Consider the following 21,563-nt stretch of genomic DNA (forward strand, 5'->3'; position numbering starts at 1 on the left):
ATAACTCTTCTCTATAGTGAGGAGTCGCGAGGAGATGCGTTAGCTTATTTGGGAAGGGGTGACGTAGGTATATGCAGTGTGCTAAATCCTAACTACAGGCCCGCCCACATCGCAACGCCTGAGCGTGCGCATGCCATTGAGGCGCACACAAAGACACTTTCAAGCCGAGACGATGTGAGAAACGAATATTATAACTTGTTTATTAGAAGCTTGGAATGCACATACGAGGTCATTGACGAAGCAGAGAGTAACCGCCTGTAGGCGTGCGCGAGTATCAGGATGCGCTAAACGGCACTCCTGGGTGGACATTTTGGGCAGCGCACTGCCGTAACTGTGGCTGCGTCCCGGCATTGGAGCGCATACCAGTTCTTTGTATTATATAAAAATAATGCGAGGACCTAGAAAAACGTTGCAGCCATTTCCTTTCTATCTTCCTTTTTCATTTCTTTCTTCTTATTTTGGCGGCGGTGGGAGAATAGCCATGTGCGTAAAGTCTCCATCGATATCGTTATTATGCAGCGAATTTGTGCGTGCGTGCGTGCGTGTGTGTGCGTGTGCGTGCGTGTGTGTGTGTGTGTGTGCGTGTGTGTGTGCGTGTGTGTGTGTGCGTGCGTGCGCCTGTATGTGTGTGTGTGTGTGTGTGTGTGTGTGTGTGTGTGTGTGTGTGCGTCCGCACTTGAACCGAGTTGTATAGCGCGACACTATAGAGCAGTTAAGGACGAAACAGGACACTGACGGAAATGAGCTCCTCGCCGAGTTGTACTTTTCGTTATTAAGCAGTTAGAAGCGGAGACACGAAATCTGAACTACACATATGCAAGTTCGATTCTTACTCGCGATGCTTTGTATCCTTGCGGAAATTGGTTGTTGAATGCCATTGTTATACGTTAAGAATTATTCTCTAGAGGTGTGCGTAGCGAAAAAAAAAAAGATTCACTGCGCGACCTGATTAATTGCGCTTTTAACATGCAAATCAGTCCCCGTTTCTATCGCGGCGAGGAAGCGCGATGCTTTTGTTCAGCGTTTAATTGTGTGCTTCTCGCTCCGCTCGCGATGATAAGTTGGGCCATGGTCATCGTGTGTGGGTGCGCGCTTCGTTCCCATCGTGCCCCTGTCTGCCTTTGCTATTATGCGAACAAAAAGGCGCTGAAAATCAGCCCATTTAAAGCTCGTGTCGCAGTGAACGTGTTTTCTTTTTATTAATATTGTAATGCTACTTGTAGTATTGAATAGTAGGTGCTCGATGTGGCATTCGGAGCCCGAAAACCACTTTAATAGGTGATTACACCGCCTTAATAATGGCACACTATACGCAAGGGAAGCGCAGACTAAAGTAGCAAGAAAAGCACTCGCGGGCTCACACGCCACAAAATGATCTTAGATCCCTCGATGTTCAGCTTTTTGTCTCTCTCTCTACCTCCCCTTCCATTTGCATGCGGTAGCGAACCAAGCGCGTTTGCGCTTTAACTCTACATTTCCTTTCCTTGCCTCTTTCTCTCTCTCTCTCTCTCTCTCTCTTCATATTTTTCTCTTCCACGAGAAACGTTCTGATCTTTGCGAGAAATGTTCTGATCGTTGAGGAACAGTTTGTTCTAACATCCAATCGTTTTGGTGACAGATGCAGTTATTGGAAGAAACAAAGTGCACGCATCTTTCCATGTGAACATTCCGACGCCAGAACACCTGCTCGTGCTACAACACGAGCAAGTTACACAGCAGCTACACAGCAAGTGCCGCCATTTTTACAATGAAGTGTTCTTAAGCCGGCGCACACGCGCACTTGCGTCAGTATACACCGCGGCTTATACACGTAGGAGAGCGCCCGCGGGCATTTCGTTGGAACTGTCTTTGATTCCAGACCCCACTAACAACAGTTTCTGCCGCTTCACCGTAATTCACCCTGGTCTGTCATAATTAAACGTGTGCGACCAGCCTGCTCCATAGCACACGGTATTGCCAGCCTCAGAATGCGCTTGACGTAGTAGTTGTGCGGAAACCCGCAAGGCGGCGAGAAGTAATGAATGAAGGGAAAATGAGACATGCACCCGTTCGTAGCAACTGCTACAAAGGAAACCCATACGGGTTAAAAAGCCTTATGGTTGAAGAAAAATTCGTCCTGGTCCCGGACCTGGACGAATTTTTCTTGCTACGAACGGGTGGATGTCTCATTTTCCCTTGATTCAGAATGCGCTTAGTACCTAGCTTGAAACAGTCCCGAAAAGACGCAACGTGTAACGTCCGCACGAAACAAAATCAGTGCGAAAGAATGCGGCAGCGCCCCCCGTCGTTTGATACCACGCGCTCTGATTGGTCCGCTCGGCTGACCGCCTATAGCCGAGCTGCGTAGCGTGCTACACGAACCTGACGTCTCGCTGCGGCTGCCAGCGCAACACCTTTGCGCGCGAATGGGGGGAAGAACGTTTTACGCGAGCTGAAGCTTTGCTCTCTTTCCTTCCTCGCTTTTCGGCATCTCCGAAGCGAGCAGAGGTTCGTGCTCTGTTTGTCACGGGACAGAGACAGTGACGTTCCTCGGAATGACGAACGCGCTTCGAGGCGTCCCCGTGCTGGGTAAGTGGACACTCGCGCGATCCTCACAAAGGGCACGAAACAGGGCGCGAAGTCGGATCCCCGCTCTTTTGACAGCAGAGTGGTACGAGGCCACTTGCTTGCACAAACACAAAACGGGTACGAGGTATCTAAAGGTGTGTCACTCTGTATGTGAATGTGATACACACAAAACAAAAGAAGAAAGAAAGAATGGCAGGGCGCGAAGAGGGGTCTTTATGAGTGTTTCCTGCCGTTTGCTCGGGCGCAAAACACTGCAACTGGGAAGTATTAGAGACAGGGCATTTACTTTCCATCCTGCACCTTGTCGGCTGCGAAAACATTGTCATAAGTGTCAACAATAAAGAAGTGTTCTCAGTTTCTGCAGTTTCTCTTGAACCGCAGATCTTTGGTCTTCTCTTCCGGCGAAAATGCATACCGCACAAAGTAATCGAGACGTAACGATTTTCAGTGGTTAACGTAACACTGAAAAAAAAAGAAATAGAAGAAGGAAGAAGAAGCGAGGAGAAAAATCGTGTATACGGTCATAAAAAATTGAAACAAACAAGAAACTTTCAACGCAGTCCTAAAGATTATCCGCACATTCCGAAGAGCGCATACTGTAAAAGCAAGCTAATCATTATTAACTAAACCACTAGAAAGAAAATGATATCATTTTGATGCCACAGATGGACGCATCATGCAAAATCATTGGGTGCTCGAGGCTTTCTCTGGTAGAGCGAGCTGTTTTTCGGCACTGTTCAACGAGTAATTCGAAGTGAAATAAGTTGTACTAAAATTTAAGTGAGGAAATACACAAGACCGAAAGAAAGAAAGGGAAGGAAAGACAGGGCGGCTGGCCAGTGTGAGAGTATACCGGCTGGTTACCCTGTTAGGGAAAGGAGTAAAGAAAATACCAGTTGATAGAAGAAACAAATAAAAAAAATTGAAGTGAGAAAACACACACAATAACGCGATGCGACGCGCTACAACCTATAGTCATGAGGCTACAGACAGACATAAGGCCGAACGTATACTAGCTACTGATAGGGATGCTGATAAATTATTCAATTATGAGTTCTGATTTATTAATTCCGTTCCTACATGTCGTGTACAACATCCTTCTGTGTCCGGATGGTGCTACTTTTATTTGTTTAATAGACACATGACTGCGTCAATAAGCTTCCCCCTATTTCACAGAGTCCGCTACAGTAACCTGGTAAGAATTTCTTTGCACGAGGCGGCGATATCACAGCCCTGAAACGTAATTACGCACAAGCGTGATACGCGTTAGGCTTAGGAAATATGAAGCCGACTAAACGATGCAAGAACGAAAGAAACAAAAAGACATGCCAATAGTATTAAAGAACTCAGGGATTCCCTTTGCATATAATCTCTGTTCTCCACTGAACTCCGCACATTTTCTTTCCTATATTCAACTTGTGACTCAGCAGCATGGGGGCGATTTCGACTGTACACTAAGCTGTTTAAATAAAACCTTTATACCATACTGAAACTTTCAGTTATTGAGAAAATGACACACATTCCGCCTCATTATGTGCCTATATTGCGGAAAATGTTTGGAATTGTGAAAGAGCGTACAGAAAAGTTCGAAGAGGATTTGCCAGTACATAAAGTAGTCCTACTTGCATACACCGCAGACATTTCCAACAACATTATTCGTGGCCAACACGGGAAGTCGACAAGTACTCGTGGTCGCTAAAAGCCTTCACATCCACTTTTGTGACTGTGACTAGACCAAAACTGTTCATATATACAACTTGTACGCTAAATTTAAGGGCTTTGACTAGATCAGCTGGTTCTACATTATCAAAATTTTATAATAAGCACGGCTATTTGGCAGTTTCCGGAGCGCGTCATTCATGGGTCCACCGGGTTTACCATTCGAAACAATCTCTATATATCAAAACCACCGACTTCATGTTTTTTACGCATTCAAAATCAATAACATTCGACGTAATGACCTCTTAGAGAGAAAATCTATATGCCGAAACAATTTTCTATCAGCAAAGGCTCGGCACGGACAACAATACAGGAGAAATTATTCGATGCGATCGTTCTTTAAGTTCAAGTGATCGAGCCTGTCCAAAGAGTAATCGCGATGTCGCCCCTTCTCACACACACAAAAAGCACACACACACACAAAACACAAAGATGCATAGTTATAGGATTATTTTGAGATAGCAGTTGCCTTGGCATTAAAGAAGTTATAATAAAGAAAAAAGGCATACCCTAAGGCGCGGTCGGAAACCGAGTTACAGGGAGGGATTTTCCGTGCTGTTACTAGCACGGCTTGCGGCGTTTTGTCCTTCGTATCTGATCTAAAGACGGGGGAACGTGTCTTCGGCGAGACAAAACAACTGCCGTTCCAAGAATCAAAACGCAAGAACAAGAAGAAGGATATGAGATGTGTCACTAGATTACAACAACACCGAGTTGAAACAACCCCGGCTTCATAATATAATCTTACTCAAGGCTGGACAACGCAGGTTTCGTGTTACGAGAATGATATTCAGAGTTACGTGCGACGTAGTGCGATAGATATGCTGCCTTCATGCTAGCGCTAGCATTGCAGAACGCGAGCACTAACCTGCGCAGGGTAAACTGGCAAAATACCGAGAGGAGAATGTGTGCCAACACAGGTAAATCTTTATCTGGTTTTTCCTATAGGTCTCCGCGGTCGCTCAGTCTAATGGCGGAACAACCCTCACAGCGTGATTGAAAGCTGATGTGATATGGCAACTGACACATAAAACTAGCCTGACATCAACTATATTTAAAAACGTGGGTTCCGCCACCAGGCGCAGATAATTTACAGGACACCGGTTAAATTCGCGGAGCTATCGAATCTGGTACTTCGCTAATGGGAAACATGAAAGGGAAGCGATAGATGTTCTGTGCAATGGAAACAATAATTCAGTGCACTATGATTCTCTCCTAGAGAGACACGAGTCCCTGCTTCGTGATATTGGGCACATCATACACTTGAAACACGAATGCAAAACGCAGACGCACAGTGACGAGCTTTACCGGCACGACGCCTCGCTCCCGAGATGCTCGGCGATCGCTTGTTGACAGCGTACTTGAACGAACGCTTTCTGTACAGCCTTGGTGAACGAAGTTCATGGGGAGCCAGAGACGCAATAGATCCACGCCGCTTGAACGATCGCACTTCACAAGGGATACCCGAATCCCTCACGAACTTGGTTCGCGTCATGGTCTCACCACGAAGGATTCCGGTGAAGTCAAATCCATATTGCTCGACGCATGCCGACGACGTGTAGCAGTGCACGGCAGTTATCACAGGGATGAGAAATCGCCGACTATTCACTGTGAGGGAACTCCATGAACGCTTGTAAACTTGTTGAAAAACAGTTACGGGCTCGGCGACTAGTGATCAGAGGAGTAGCCATGGAACGTTCCTCATATTAGTGGGTACAGACGGTTGCCAAAACGGCACTCGGCTTGCCCGATAGGACGTAGTCCAGTGGTCCTGTGTGCCATCCAGAAGAACACGTAAAGCAAAGCTGAGTTGCCACGAAATCCTCAAGCTGCGTAATCCTCTGTCGCAACTAGCTGGGCACTTCCAGTGGATAACGATGCTGCCACAAGCTTGACGTCTGAGCTGGAACCGCAGGAACTACCAGAAGACACCGTTAGCAGGGCTGGCAGGGCGGGCTGAGAGTGCTACAACTAGGGCATTCACAAACACCGCACTTATGAGACTTTGCGTCCAATCGCGGGCAGCGGGAACCACACACGAGTCGAAGGGCAGCCGACTGGGCAAGCAGTCGGCGCCGGCATCAAAGGGATGCCAAACACCGCCGGGGACACACAGCACGCTCACCCCCCTCCTCAGGCACTGAGCGCCGGCGCGAGAGTGAACGCTCGAAAGAACATGCTTCAAGGATCAGCCAAGGACATCCGCAAAGTGTGCCACTATAAGAGTCGAAGGAGAGGGCAGCACTGGGTGAGCGAGAAAGCACTCGCCCGCACACACACACACCAATCCTTCCTTTCTCCCAGGAACACAATGGGCGTACGCTGTGGCCCGGCGACCACGACGAGACCGCCGCAGAAAAGAAATCCTCCGATGTGGAACTTCTCCTTCCCTATTCAGAAACGAGCGGATGAGTAGCAACCCTCGGCACGCGAACGCCTACCGCCACACAAGCCGCAACGCGTGTAGGGCCACACAGCTGGCTTCGCCTCCTGCCGGGCTGGTGCGGATGATGCCGCCCGCTCTACAGATACGGTCGCGGCGAGGCGGTGCGGCAAACGTATTGTCTCCGCGTCGCATGGTGTCACGAGACAAGGTGAAGGCCGCGCGTCTCGCTCTCTGCTCAAGCGTGTCTGTCGCTACAGAACACCACGCACACTCGTCGCCTATATATTAGGCTACATACGCGACCAGTCAGCGCCGGGTCTCTGATCGCCAGGACTCTTTGCACCTGCGTCAACCAAGAGTTGAGGCGGAGCCTGCGGAGTGAAAGGGTGGGCTCATTCCAACGCTCCTATGCCGCCGCAGCAGAACTGCCTGCCTAGCTTATCGTGAAAGGGGCATATTAGTTGTGCAGTTCAGTCTTGTCACTCTCATATTCTTTTTTTCTTCTCTTCTTTGTCTTTCTTTCTTCTCGCATAATGAGTGTTACGAACGCGCGCCCAGTGAGCGCTGCACGCACCCGCCGTTGATGCCACGCTCTCCCACGTGTTTTTGCCCCGTCAAGGTGAACGTGTTTATTGCTCGGTTCGGTGCCCACAGCGTGGCTTCCAATTGGCGCCGCTGCTATGCGAATGGCAGGCGAGGAGGGAGGCTCTAATTTGGTGGCGAGAATTCGTGAACCTTGCGGGGGGACGTGGTAAGAGAGATACACACGCACGCACGGAGAGAGAAAAGAAGTCGGGAACATTTCGCGCGACCATAGCAACTCGTCACCAACGGCTTACCTGCATGCCTTCTTGTTTCGTTGATCCTTGTGCCGGGCTAAGATAAAATACAGCAATTTTCCTCAGCCCCCTCCCCGCCCTCCCCACGCTCATTTCCCCTCGAACTTCGGTAGCACGGGGGGGAGGATGAAGGGAGTGTGAGGGGGAGGGGGAGGCATATAGGCTTAATTGAGAAGAGGCCGTATAGGGCTATTTTTAGCCTTTGTCAACGGCTTAGTTTCAGGATACACATTTTCTGTGTGAAACAAAGGCATCTGTATAGACGGGAAGAAAGAAGTAAGAAACTCGACTAAGTCGTAAGCGCAGACGCAATGTATACGGAGAACGGTTGGTGGGCATACGTGCATGGAGGGCCTGGATCAACGACACTCTAACGTCTCTTTCTTTTTTTTTTTGTTATCTCACAGAGAAAAACACGGTGGGATGACTACACAGAGGAGGGAAACATAAGTGCCCACTTATATGCAGCGATATCACGAAAAAAAGAAAACGAGAAAGAAAGACTAAGGAATGCTGTGTAACTGCACAGCTAGACACATATAGGCGTTAATCATCCCTCAAATGGGGTAATTTACGTGACCACAGCAAAAAAGATCTACGCGTTCATTTAGTACATTTAAGATCAGCGCCAGAGGCACAAGTTATCTGCATACTAGCACCGGCACCTTTTGTTTGCTCTGTTGAGGACTATAATATCTAGCGTGTCCGATGACGTTGCGCAATGTCCACTGTGTAAACTTCAGTCTTCATGATGTGGGAAGCTGCGTTCTTGCTGATTTTTTTTCCACTCCGACGAAAGCAGAAGGCTTGTGAAAGGTCATCATGTGCATAGTATAAAGCAGTGCGATATGCCGAAAAGCGATATATTTCAGCGAAGCTCTATGCCTCTCGGTAGTCGGCGTTTTCATGTCCGTCCGTGAACAAGAACTAGCATCATCAGCAATGGCTCATACCCCCCTAAGCAAGCAAAAATGCAAAGCTTCGTCCCCCTTGTAATGCAGAGGCTACAAGCACTCAGAAAAGTGAATCGAACAGTGCGTACATTCATTGGTATTCTGCATACAACGTACAGAACAGCGTACGTTTCACCAAAGAACAAACTCAAAACAAGCATCTATCATCATCAGCATTGGCTCATACCCCCGTAAGAAATGGCTCATACCCCCATAGGCAAGCAAAAAATGCAATGGCTCATACGCCCGTAAGACAGAGGCTACAAGCGCCCAGCACAGTGAATGAACAGTGCATATATTCATTGAAATCGCCCATACAACACACAGAAAAGCGTACATTACAATGAAGAGCAAGCTCAAGAGAAGCATCCGAACCCTCAAGTGTAGTGGTGGTTTTGTAAGAGCTTCGCTGGACTTCCACTTTTGCTGGGATGGCGAGTCAATTTTTTTTTTTTTTGCGAAGCCTATACTTTTATCTTCACTAAACTCGTCACATGGGGTAAATCACCTGCACATAAGTCCCTGACACTAGCTGATAGTGATTGAAACCCTTCTTTTTTCGTTTATTAAGAAAGTAGGCTATGCAAGTTACCATCGATTAGTAGATGTTGACTATATGCTTGTGGGGAGCATCGTTTTTCAACGAATCGCACGTAGCATACAGAAAACGTTTTGTATGCTCTCAAGATTGGTTGCTTTTGTCTCTCCCGAAGCATACATGGCCACGTGGGCTGTATGTAACCCACACGATCAAAGGAAACCTAGCTTCTCTACCATTAAGAACTTTATTTTGGCGACAAAAGCTTGTGACCATTACAAATGTTCTTGTTTATAAAGCTGGACGCGTGCTGGCCTGTTATATGTCGCATAACATTGTACGAGATAAAATAGTTGCGCGATAGTGGATTAACAATGCATGAAGCACACTTTGTACTTGAGTCCAGATACGCCATGTTGCACAGCGTGCTAATAAACCGTGTGGTGGGCTGCCTTCATTGATTTCTACATCATCTATCCTGTGCTTTATTTCTTTTGTTAACAGCAGTTCCTGCCTTCTCAAAGTACCCATATTCTGGAGCAGCAGGTTCCCGCTGGATTAGACAACTTCCCATCATGTACAAGCGCTGAACTTTACCATTCTTATAACCTTTTTTTTTTTCTGCATTGTGCAAAATATAGCCGCATTGCAAATTAATTGTGACCCGCCGTGGTTGCTCAGGAGCTATGGTGTTGGGCTGCTCAGCACGAGGTCGCGGGATCGAATCCCGGCCACGGCGGCCACATTTCAATGAGGCTAAAATGCTATAACCCCCGTGTACTTAGATTTAGGTGCACGTTAAAGAAACCTAGCTGGTCGAAATTTCCGGAGTCCCCCGTGGAGGAGTCCGGAAATTACGGCGTGCCTCATAATCAGAAAGTGGTTTTGGCACGTGAAACCCCATAATTAATTTTTTTTAATAAAATTCATTGTGTTGATCTTTTTCTATCCTAAGCGCTAACGACAGCTTCAGTAGCTCGAAGACAGCAATTAAGCTTCACGCGCAATAAGCACACGCGCGGAAAACTCGTGCCTATGCAGCTACCGAATACTGCGTATCATACGGGGAGCAAAAAATATGGGTACGCACCGCCGATAAGGCGTCTGGCGAAGATGGGAAACTGCAGCCTTTCCGCGTCTCGCGCAGGGACGAGAGGGGTATAGACACCTGTTCTTTTGTTTTGTTTTGTTTTGTTTTCAGGCGTTCGCCACGAGCTGTACACGCTTCGACGCCCACCTCGCTGGCGCGCGACACGAAAACAAAGCCGCACGCATTCTCTGCACGCGTCACGTCGAGTGCGCGCGGCACGCATACACACATAAACACACGCGCGATATCGCACCACAATTAAACAGCCGCGCGGCCTTGTCGGCCGTCAGCAACGCGACGAGGCCCGCGTCGTCTTCCTTCACTGGCGTATACCATCCCTTGGTTCCCCGCCAGCGTGTTATGATGACAGCCGGACGCTCGTTCTGTAAACTCTTCTTCGCCCCTTTCCCCTGCCCCCGTCAGATAAGAACCGCGCTGAAAACACTGCTTTTCCACCTCTACCCTCCTGTTCTTCCTCTCCTGACGGCGCCTTCAAATGCGGGTCTCGGCCGCGCCGGTAGTTAGCAACACCGCCGTGGGTGTGAGTCACACCGAAACAGGAAGACATTTGTGCGACGGAGGGGAGACCTTGCAGAAATTCAGACAATACCGCGGCGACGATGACGACGACTGTTCTCTGGTCCGAGGCTCGAAGACAAGGCAGCGTGCCCGCTGCTACGCAAAACCGCTCGACCAGTTCGTAAACGGCGCGCTCATTTGCGGTAGCTAATTCTTGCCAAGCCGCGTGTGTCGGCACCTGCACGCGCGTGAGGTTTTTCCTTCTCTTGGCTACATGGAAATAGCACTGTACCACGTCGCGTAAAGGGGCCGAGTGCAAAGGCTCGTGGCCATTGTCTGCGCAAATTAACTATTCAAATCTCCGCCTCGAGGCGGTTTAAAAACGGCAGCGATGGTTAAGGGGACGGCAGAGTAACTCGCTTGGTTAAGGGGCCTGTCATATGGCACTTCGTGTAATCAAGTACCGGAAAGGTCCGCAATACGGCCAAGGTGAAGCCGACCGTCAAGGCGCTTCGGCAGTGTACGAGTTACGAGTGCTTCAAGGTCGTTTCGGGCGCAACCTTTCAAGCGTTAAGAATGATCCGAGGCTAAACGATAGGTCGATGGTTAAGCTGCAGAAAGAGAACGGCCTGTAGATTAGACAACGAATGGGATTTGTGATATGCGGTAGCAAGCGGAAGGAGAGGGCTCCAGCACCATTCGACAGAAACCGCAGCTCCAACATGGGAGAATGCTTGCCTTTCAATAACGTGTAGGTTACACAGCAGCACGTCTGCACAGCACGCCGGCTAAAGGTTACAGTTCCTAAACAATACTGAAGGGTACAGATAATTGAAACTGATGATTTCCAGGACTTCGGTTTGCAGCAGCGCCCTCAGAATGGGGCTGTTCTGTTTGCGGACTTTTGTTATGGAAGATAATTTTTCGGCGCAAATTTATACGAGAGATAGATTGAAATACAAAGACTTAAACTGAACTTCAACCGGTCTTTATCGCACAAAGGAACATAACCAGCAGTAACTGCGCGCCTACCACATTAAAAGACTGCGGCTGCGCATCCCTATCGTCGAACGTGTTCACACCTCGTGCGCGTGCAAAAGAGGCATAATTTTGTTCAGATGACGGTCGTCTTTATTTTAATGCGAAAGCATTATATGCCCCATTACGCGAAAGTCTGGCGTCGTCGGCGGCGGCGTGACCGACCGATGGTACCAAAAATGGCCGACGGCGCAAAGATTAAAATCCCGTTGAAAATTCTCGGACTGACGTCAAATTTCTCATGGAGGTTCCTGTAAACAAAGTAGATTAATGGCATTGAAAAAAAAAATTTGGTACATTTCAGTCTGGGTGATAATTGACTTCGGGGCTCCTGGTTGCGAGATGAGCACGCTTCTCCGATGTTACGGTGGTTCCACGGTTCTGGCTGACTAAAGGTGTGCCTATAGTGCGTCATTGGGCACGTGACGGCGCAGACAATAGGGAGGAGGTGGCGCCACGTCCTCGAGGGTATAAAGTGAGCGTGCTGCCTCCAACGTGTCACTTGCTCTTCGGATTTCATCGACGCTGCGTCTACTGCGATGCAGTCTTGACGCCATGTCATGAGTGTATCAAATGAGCCTGTCTGTGGCCAATGTATACGCAAATGCACACATCGAATCGGCAGAAAGAACTGTAACGAATGTCGAAAACACCAATCGAAAACATTTCACCAAAGGGATAATAATGCTTCCGCATTACCATAAGTAACCTGTGTTAAGTTTCTCTGCCGAATATTTTTACAACAAAATAGAAGTAGTGCCGATAAATATGTTATCTACTTTCCTGGTGCAATAGGCCTCGAGCATTTCCTCTTGAGCCTGCGTCTTAAGGGACGCTAAATAGGAACATTAAGTCAATTTGGTTTACTTTCGCTCACTTCGCGGAAATAGGTTGACGATTGGAAGACAAAGTTCATATTTTTGAATTTCGCGCCAGAACGCGAGTGCCGGGACGCTAATATGACGTCACGAATTTCAAATAAATTCCCTTTGTTTTAATTTGGGCCATTGTGGGTCAACAAAATTACTGAGTAGACCACAAATATGATTGCTTGGCGCAAACAAGGAAGGACTCCCTCCCACTCTTCCTTGTTTGAGCCAGGCTATCATAATTGTGGTCTTCTCAGCAGTATGAACCGACTAGCACAGCAAGATGTACTTCTGGATCAGCAAAAGTTTTTGAAACTTACTACGTCTGCCTTTGGGTTTCTCCAGAATACAATGTAGTCTATCTTTACGTTAAGAAAGTTAACTAGGCCCGAGAAGGCACAATAAAAAATGCACGACATCACGGCGAGATTTTGCGGGAACTTCAAGGCACCACCACTGGTCATTCGTTTTCTTGCGTTTCTTTTCTTCCTTTTTTTTTTGCTTCCTAGTCATCTTCTCACAATATCAGTGGCTTATTGTAAAAGGTTATTTACTAATGCAGCTTAATCATGTTTGTTTTGTTTCTAGTGCCCTTCTATAGGCCTAAGGAATGCCTATTTTACAAAGCTCGTGCCTGCACCTCACGCAGCGACTTCTGTTTATTGAACGAAATGAAAATTAAAGTCTAGGATTTCACATGCCAATGAGAAGGATGAAATAAAGAGTGAAGGCAGGAGGGATGTTAACCAGAAATGCGTCTGGTTCGCTACGCTACTCTGGGGACGGGAAACAGGGAATAAAAAGATGAGAGCGAGAGGGATAGGGAAGAGGAGAGAAAACCGCGGTGAGCTCGCGCGCCCACGCGGAGGGCCTGAGCGAGTCAAAGGCGTTCACATAGGGCAGTCGCCTTCAAGGAAGACAAAAGTGCCTTGACAACTTTGTGGGGCGACGAGTGATGGGGACGGTCTTCAAGTAGCCAAAAACACGATATCATTATGAGGTACGCCAACGACTCAGAATTATTTTTGACCATCTGGGGTTCCTTAGAGGGAACCTAAATCGAAATACACGAATCCTTCGAAATGCGACCACCGCGGCCGGGATCCAGCCTGTGACCTCGAGCTCGAGGTCACGGGCTCGTCATAGCCACTGGGCTACCGCGACGGATGATTGCTGGCTTATGTAACATTGTGCGGTTAATACGACTAGTCTGAGTTCGGCCTTGAGTTCGGCGTTACGCATCTCGCTCTACCGCGACTAAGTATACGCAGCCACACGCCGCGGTGGCTTAATTAGCGGCTTTGGTGCAGCGCTGCTAAGCACGAGGTCCCGGGATCAAATCCCGCTGGTCGCGGCGGCCGCATTTCGATGGGGGCGAAATGCAAAAACGTCCGTGGTCCCGTGCATTGGGGGTGCGTTAAAGATCCCCTGGTGGGCAAAATTTATTCGGAGTCCCCCACTTACTGCGTGCCTCATAATCAAATCGTGGTTTTGGGACGTAGAACCCCAGAATTCAATACCACTTTGCACGGCAAAATTGTGTTGTAGCCAAGTAGCCCGCGTTTCTTGCTTGGTCTTGACTTCTAATGAGTCAGCTTTAGGAACGTCAAAGAAGAAAATGTGTACGCATGTGTGTGTGGATATATTATACATATAGTGCAACTGCTGGTAGTCTGCTTCTGAACAACAACCTTCAATGTGGTGAACGTGGCTTAAATCATGGATTCGGGACCTTATAGAGGTGCGACGTAACGCTAGCGCATTTAATTTTCTCACATTTACCGCTAAATCGCCACAGAACTTTTTTTTCTAGCGGAGTCAACCCACTAGTTTGAGCGATTCTTTGTCTCTGTCTATCGACGAAAACGAATAGCACAGTGTGAAACGCTGAGCCCTTTCCCGTTTAGCGCAGGTTCCTCGCACCGCACCCAGTAGCTGCGCTTTAGAAATCCGCTTGCTATCGGGCTGTCATCCACTGCACCCATTCGACACGGGAACCGATTGACCGTCAGCAGCATGTCACCGCGGGTGACCACACGGAAGAAGCGAACGAATCCTGAAAATGGAACCGCTCGCAGGTTCGGCTCCGGAACATAAATCACGGCGCCATGGAGGCTGCTCGCGGGCGCAGCGTGCGATTGAGACGAGAACAAACGGCCCAGCTCCCGCTGAGGGAATAACTCACGAACGCGCGCTCCTTCGCGAGTATACACCCCCGCTGTTTCAGCGTCCGAGGAAGCGGCCCTGTATAGGCACAGCCGCCGTTGATAGGCGACGGACCAAATGTGGGGAAGCGGAGCGCGTGGCTATAACGCGGCGAGCCCTTCTTTCTCGACCGCCACTGATGAGGGAACCCCATGGAACGCATCTCCGACGTCATGCGGCTTCGTCCGGCGTCGGCGCGTTCGTTTTGCGTTGCCTCTGTATTATCCCACTGCATACTCACGACCGAAATGTGTTTCATGAGCTTACTCACTAAAGCGGTCACTATATACCTGTTACGCGTTTTGACCATGGGAACAGCGTGGTAACGCGTGTACCGCGAAATGAACGCGCGGATGCAAGGAGAAGCGACGCCGGAAATTGCGCCGGAGATGCGCCGTGTGTGGCTGCCCCTAGCGTGGTGTGTTCGATTACACTAGCATCAGGCTACAACAGTTCTTTAATACGGATGCCGCAGCGCATACGTGTATCCAGGAAGAGCTTTCCGGTGCTCCTATAATACGGCCAGCCTGTGTGGTGGCGGGTGTAAAGAGGGTTTTTCGGTGAGCGTCTACGCACAGTATACGCACGAAGACGAGACAAAATAAATAAAACGGGCATAAAGCACTGTAGATGGGGCCATTGGCATGGTATCCGTCAGATAGTAGTTACTTGGTGATAGACGAGAACTGTTTCCAGTGCTCATTGCATGGCCATTGAAAACACTTGGCGCCACGGAACTACGGTGAGTGAGATGGCCTATCTTGGAGCTTCTGGATCGACGAGTGATCTGTACTTACAGAGTCCTCCGATCGAACAAAGATTCAACTCCCGCGCGCAATAGTTTCGAAATTTCCGACGAAGAGGGTGGCTGCAGCGAAGGGCTTACATGTGCTCCACATCGCACACTTAAGTAATTACGTCCGTGAACGCGCACAAGGCAAGTGTACAAAGTCCTCTGAATCATCGTTCCATGTTATCACTTCACTCGATTCCCCCAGTTCTACATAGGAAGCAAATTGCCGTTCTTGCTGCAGAGGGAATGTGTTTGTCTCGACATAATGCCTGCCTATGCGCACCTCGTCGCTTGTTCTATATCTTTCTGTTGATCTTGCACGACACTTTCGTCCTTCTAAGTGGCAGTTTGAGTGCGCTGCCTCATAGAAGGCGCATACGGTAGCAATTCACGACAAGCGACAGCGACAGAATCGCGTAAGTGCGGCGATAATCAGACGGCGATAACGGGAGGCGCACGGCCCATTCAAGTGTAGGAACGCGATTTGTTCAGAAACAAGTCCGTTGCGATAGAGGCCGCGCTGCCACAAGCCATGGGCGTGTACGAGGCCGTGTGCAAAGCATTTCCCACGCCGTAAGCGCTGTAGTTCGCTACCGGCCGTTAATATGGTCATGGAAGCGCTCAGAGCACACGTAAGACACCTTGCTCGAGCCCCTGCCCATCATCTAGCCTCACTGCCAGTGGATCGACCACGTGCTTCCTTTTGCGAAACAGTCCTGCCTTATCGTGCATACCTTCCATCAGGTTATACAGCTCCAGCGAAAGTTCCGTTTCCACCATGGTGCTTGGCTCGAGCAAATGTTCGACTAATGGTACCAGGAATACGAACCAAGGCCCAACTCTCGTCTCCAGCACTCAAGCAGCTTTCGCTGCTCTTGCTGTATGAGACTTACAACGAGCATCATCATCTTTATACTGACGCTTCAACCACGGTGAATGGGTCTGCAGGATCGGTGATCTTTCCTGCAAAACCTTCCACAATTAAGATTCGTCTATCTCACCAGACTACATCGACTGCCGCGGAGCTTGCTGCTATTCGTTGTGCACTTCGTGTAATTTCTGAAGAACTACCCAGGAAATGGAGCGTGTTCACTGACTCCAAGGCTGCTCTTCATTGTTTGGTTTCTGCCCTACGCCGAGGACCCCACGAACAACTAGTTATGGAAATCAGACTGCTGCTTCACCACCTCGTCGAGCAAGGACACGACATCACGTTGCAGTGGATTCCAAGCCACTGTGGCATAATGGGCAATGAACTTGCCGACGCAGCAGCACGATCTGCACACGAGGAGGGCTTACAAGACTCCATTCCATTCTCAAGAACAGACGCTGCAACGAAAATTCGTGTGCTTGCAAATGAAGCCATCAAAACTTTATGGAACACACCCAGCTTAAAGCATACACGTCTACACCGACTGGACCCATCCCTTCGACTTCGACCCCCGCCTGGACTCTCTCGCCTCGAAACAGCAGTACTTTGCCGACTGTGGCTTGGTGTCGCCTATACAAGATCCTTCGCCTTCCGAGTCGGTATGGATGACAGCGCGGCTTGCAGACACTGCGGCGGCGAAGAGACTATCGAACACGTGCTTTGCCACTGTCCTCGATACAGCGCGCACCGGCTGTCACTAGCGACCGCGTTGGCGCGCCTTGCCGACAGGCCGCTTTCAGAACAGTCAGTTTTGGAATGCCGACGTGAACTGTCGTCGCAGCAAAAGTCGGTCAAGGCTCTGTTGACTTTTCTACGTGACAGTGGCCTATTAGAAAGACTCTAATGACCCCATTTCGTCCCTTCTCATATTTTTTTTTCTCATGCTTTCATTTTTGTCACGCTCTTCTTTCCGTCTTTATTTCCCCTTTCCCTTCCCCTAGTGCAGGGTAGCAAACCGGACGTTTTAAGTCTGGTTAACCTCCCTGCCTTCCTTTCATTTGCATCTCTCTCTCTCTCTCTACCGGCCGTTAGAGCTGTAATCTCTTTAGGAATTTCTCTTGTCTTTCTATGAGCGGTTTCAAGCGGCAGAGAACGGACAATTTGAATAAGTAGAAGAAAATGCAAAGCTGGCGGCGCCTTTGCGCTGCAGTTAGCATTCGTACACGTCATAACTGCATGGCCCAGCGTCGGCACAGTTAACGTGCCGCGCTCCTGAATGCATGCATAGCTGTTGCGTTAACAACGCACGAGCGCATTCGTGATAACGTGCGGAGTCTAGTCTAGCGGTTCAGTGATGCGTGAAACCTAATATTCCTGTACTGCCGCTAAAGAAAATCAGTGCCTCTAGAAAATTGCACGTATGTAGCTCCAGTATGCTAGGCAGCTCAGGTCTGCGGTCTTTAGGAGAAATCGATCGTGGCTACCAATCTAAACGTTTCCCACTAGCTCCGGGCACCAGCCTTGACCATTTAAGAAAGACTCGACATCATTACGTCGGCCATTGTGCTGCAAACGCTGTAGACGTTTCAAGCTGCTTTAGGCAAAGTTTGCTTGTTTGTTTTCTCCGCACTTTTCTCTTGGGAGCCAGTGCGAAGGCGCAGGCTCAGAACGTCGATCATTACTGCCCTAGTAAACTGTAGCTAATACAGAATTCCGGCTATAACGTGCTTAGGCAGATTAACGGTTCCTCTGCCCGACGAAAAATCTTGTAGATTAGGAAGGAGAGCAGGAGCAAAGTATGCGAGGTGAATACTGACTTGAAATAGGCGTTCACGTGCACTGCAGAAAGGGAGGCAGCAGCTGCTTTTGTTCGTGCACAGAGGATGCGCCGCTGCCTGGGGTGAAGTCCAGACAGGCACTTACATGGACCTACACATATTACATCGCATACACCCCACAGCCTACAGGGACGAATGCCCGTGGTGTGGGGTCGCACCAACCGTATACCACATTATGTGAGAGTGCACCACGAGGGAGAACACCACGAGGGAGTAATATGGGAGGCACTGCTGTCCAGCTCGGCCCTCAACGACCAGCTCAAGCTGATCCAGAGAGCTGAGAAGATGGCAAGAGCCAACGGAGCCCTGGACTAGGGGCCCCGGCCATTAGCTATTATTCTGATTATTCTTTTAATAAAGTTTATCTATCTATCTATCTAAGTTCATGCACGAACTCATCTGACCATGACACGCACCGGCACGCTTCTGTCTTGGCGCGTCATAAGTTTACGGTGCCTATTTTGCAAGCTGGCAGGTCAGTTTCGGAAGAGTTTGCGCTTCATCAGTCCAGGAGGCCACATGAGCGCTTCTGCAATATGTGAAGGCAATGAACTTGAGCGCCCGCCTATAGATGTTCTGCGCCTTGTCTTGTGCACGTGATCAATCCGAACTCTTCCTTTCTTTGTCTTTGTAACTCCTATCCCCTTCCCCACGTGTAGGGTAGTAAACCAACGCCTTCTAGGTAGCACAAAGCCGGTGCACTTCGGTCAATGACGTCACGCCACCTTGCCCGACTGCCATAGAATTTAATGGGGATGCTCCCGAGTAAGCCGCTATGATTTTGACGTCACCGCCATCGTCTCGCCGGGCTTGGTAATAAAAATTTCGGTACAAGTGGCGTGACATCACAAAGCAGAGTTCATAGGCCTGCTACCTAGGACGCGTTGAATAAACTGGGCTGAGTCCACTCTCTCTCTCTCTCTCTCTGTAGCACATGGAGAAATATCAGGGATCCAATTGATCAGCTGCGTGGTTCTCTCACGTGGAAATTGAGCGTGAAGTTACTCATGTTGCCATGAACAAACGTGCGGCATATGCGTTTTCATCAATGGCGACGAAGGACATGCACACAAGGGAGCGGCCGAAAACCACGCAGAAGGACAAGTTCGTATTGGTCTGTGTCACATGTGATTGTGCACGTTTCCAGTCGCACTAATGGAAAAGTTTGACTAAGGCGATAAGCTACTTGCGCCACATCACCAAGTCGCTGTTATACACACCATGCTAAAACGCCCTGCGCAAACTTTTTTTTCTTTGTTCAGGCTCCCACTTTGTCTACTAGTAACTGTCATTTGGTGTTGAGAACACAACTTAAAACTGATCTACGTGGTACCACAGCGTAGTCAAAGTAGCCCTTAATCAGTGTAGATTCAAACACGTCATGTTTCGGAGGGCAGGGTGAGAGCGGCAGCCCGTTTACATGTCTGAATACACTTGACCAGTTTGACCGTCGTCCGGATCTCGCGCAAATCGGAGCTCCGCGGCCTCAAGTTGCAATGGTAACACCACACACCCGCGTCTTCTATCCAACGTCACTAACGAAAACAAACTCTATAAGCAAGTGACTCCAAAATAAGACAGAATGGACATGTGAGCACAGACATAAAAAAAGGATTGATTAACTCACAAATTTAGTGGGCGTATCCGTATAAGCAAACGTAACCACGTGGGTCCAGTCAGAGTCGGTGATGAAGGTCGCACGCGCACACTCAACAACGGCAGCAGAAGTCGTTCTACTAGGCAAAGCAGACGACGCGCTTTTAGATTCACGGCGGTGCACACACACAGAGACTGTACGAGTACCCGGCGCCGCGGGCTCTACGTAACAGGAGAGCTCAAGCGTGCAAAGACCGCGCCGAAGGACGGACGATGACGGCGCGCGCGCACTCTCCGACGTTACCCGCTGCCCTGTGCCCTTCTCGTCACAGTCCGGGGAGCCGGCGCAAGGTCGGATGTTGCGCTCGGTAGACGGGCTTTTCCTTCCTGCCTTTATTGAAAAGGCGGTCCTTTCGACGTCGCTGGCTGCCGCTCCCGAGTAAACACTGGTGCTCTCAAGGTCAGGCTCTTTCTGTCGCGGCTTTCAAATATCTTCTTCCTATTCTTCTTATTCTTGTTCTAACGGTCCGGAACACAGTATGACGGGAGGTACATGGGGCGAGATTTTCCTGTAATCTATGTCGCCTGCATTCAGCGGAATCTCTCAACCGAAAAAGACAAAACAACGGAGTAGTCGGCCCCTTCAAGACCTCTCTGCAGGCGGGAAAGACAGGCGCGCAAAATTTGGTCACTAAAATATGGCTATTTCTGCGCCCAAACCAGCAATATGTCTGCCGCAGGAGTAAGCAAACGCACCTCTTGTCCTTGAACTTGGCTCAGCGAAGAGAACAGCTTGAACAAACTGTACGCACAGGCAGTCGAAAACGCAATCCCACAGAACGCACTTTTTTTTTTTCTTCTTCTTCACAAGCACCTTGCTCAAATCCGCCGAAGACGCCTCCACAAACTGAAGCCGCTGTTGAATCCACAGAGCGATACGAAAGACGAACGGTTCACTCTCGTATCCCTGGAACACTGGTGTCACTGACGTCACCTTCCCCACGTCGAAAGGGCACCAGCACTGTTTGAATTGTTACACGAAACGCCGGGGTGATGTCTTTCCGGTGCAGCGGCAAGAAGGCCTTGCTCTCTCTCTCGGACACCTCACGTTGTCCACGAACAAAGCCCCGATCACACCGCAGGTCTCGGGAAACACGTGCGCACGATAGAAGCTAGAAGAGGGAAATCATCCGAACGAGCCCGTGGTCCGTCGGAGCCAGTCCTGCAGCTCGGGCAGCGGGCGAAAGCAGAGGAGCGCGATCCCAAATTCTTCACGCTGCGAGAATCGGAGTCGCGGACGCCGGCTGTGGAGACAGCGGCAAAACGTGTGCCATCTTCCGCAGCCGATGTACGATTCTACGGATCGAGTTCTCGGACAGCCAGCCACGTCGGAGGAGAGCATCAGCCACCACAGCGAACGAAGAAGCTCGAGAGGAAGGGAGGCAAAGGGGGGGGGGGGGGAGGGGGGGTCAGACCCGGCCTCTTTTCGCGCCGGCGGAGAGTGGATGGACTCCCTTCTCGCTACACGAACGCGAGCGCGCCGGCGCCGCTGACCCACTGGCCTATACACAGTGACTGCACACCGCGAGCTGTGCACAACGCAGCAGCGGCAGATGCGGGACCGCGGAGCAGTCGTCGCAGTAGTAGCGGTGTCTTGTCCGGCGCTCACACGACGGCGCATGCCGCAACGTTATACGATCGCGACCGGTGTGACCGGGCGACTTTCGAAGCGGCTGCAGCG

The 21,563-nt window shown here is 49.6% G+C and overlaps 1 protein-coding gene across 3 annotated transcripts in view; it reads right to left on the bottom strand.

Annotated features, from left to right (window-relative positions):
* LOC135920702 (rho GTPase-activating protein 20-like) overlaps window positions 1-21,563 on the bottom strand; it is a 712,294-nt gene that overhangs the window by 473,784 nt on the left and 216,947 nt on the right. The window contains exon 1 of one of the 3 annotated variants that reach the window (XM_065454925.1): window positions 5,596-5,797. The exons of 1 other annotated variant lie outside the window; for it this stretch is intronic. In XM_065454925.1, coding sequence (XP_065310997.1) covers window positions 5,596-5,782 — 187 coding nt within the window. In that variant the 5' untranslated portion in view covers window positions 5,783-5,797. Of the gene's footprint in view, window positions 1-5,580; window positions 5,798-21,563 lie in introns of those variants that run through there. One more of the 3 variants, XM_065454924.1, reaches the window with a different exon arrangement.

The sequence above is a fragment of the Dermacentor albipictus genome, chromosome 5, assembly GCF_038994185.2.
Source record: "Dermacentor albipictus isolate Rhodes 1998 colony chromosome 5, USDA_Dalb.pri_finalv2, whole genome shotgun sequence".
NCBI classification, from domain to species: Eukaryota; Metazoa; Arthropoda; class Arachnida; order Ixodida; family Ixodidae; genus Dermacentor; species Dermacentor albipictus.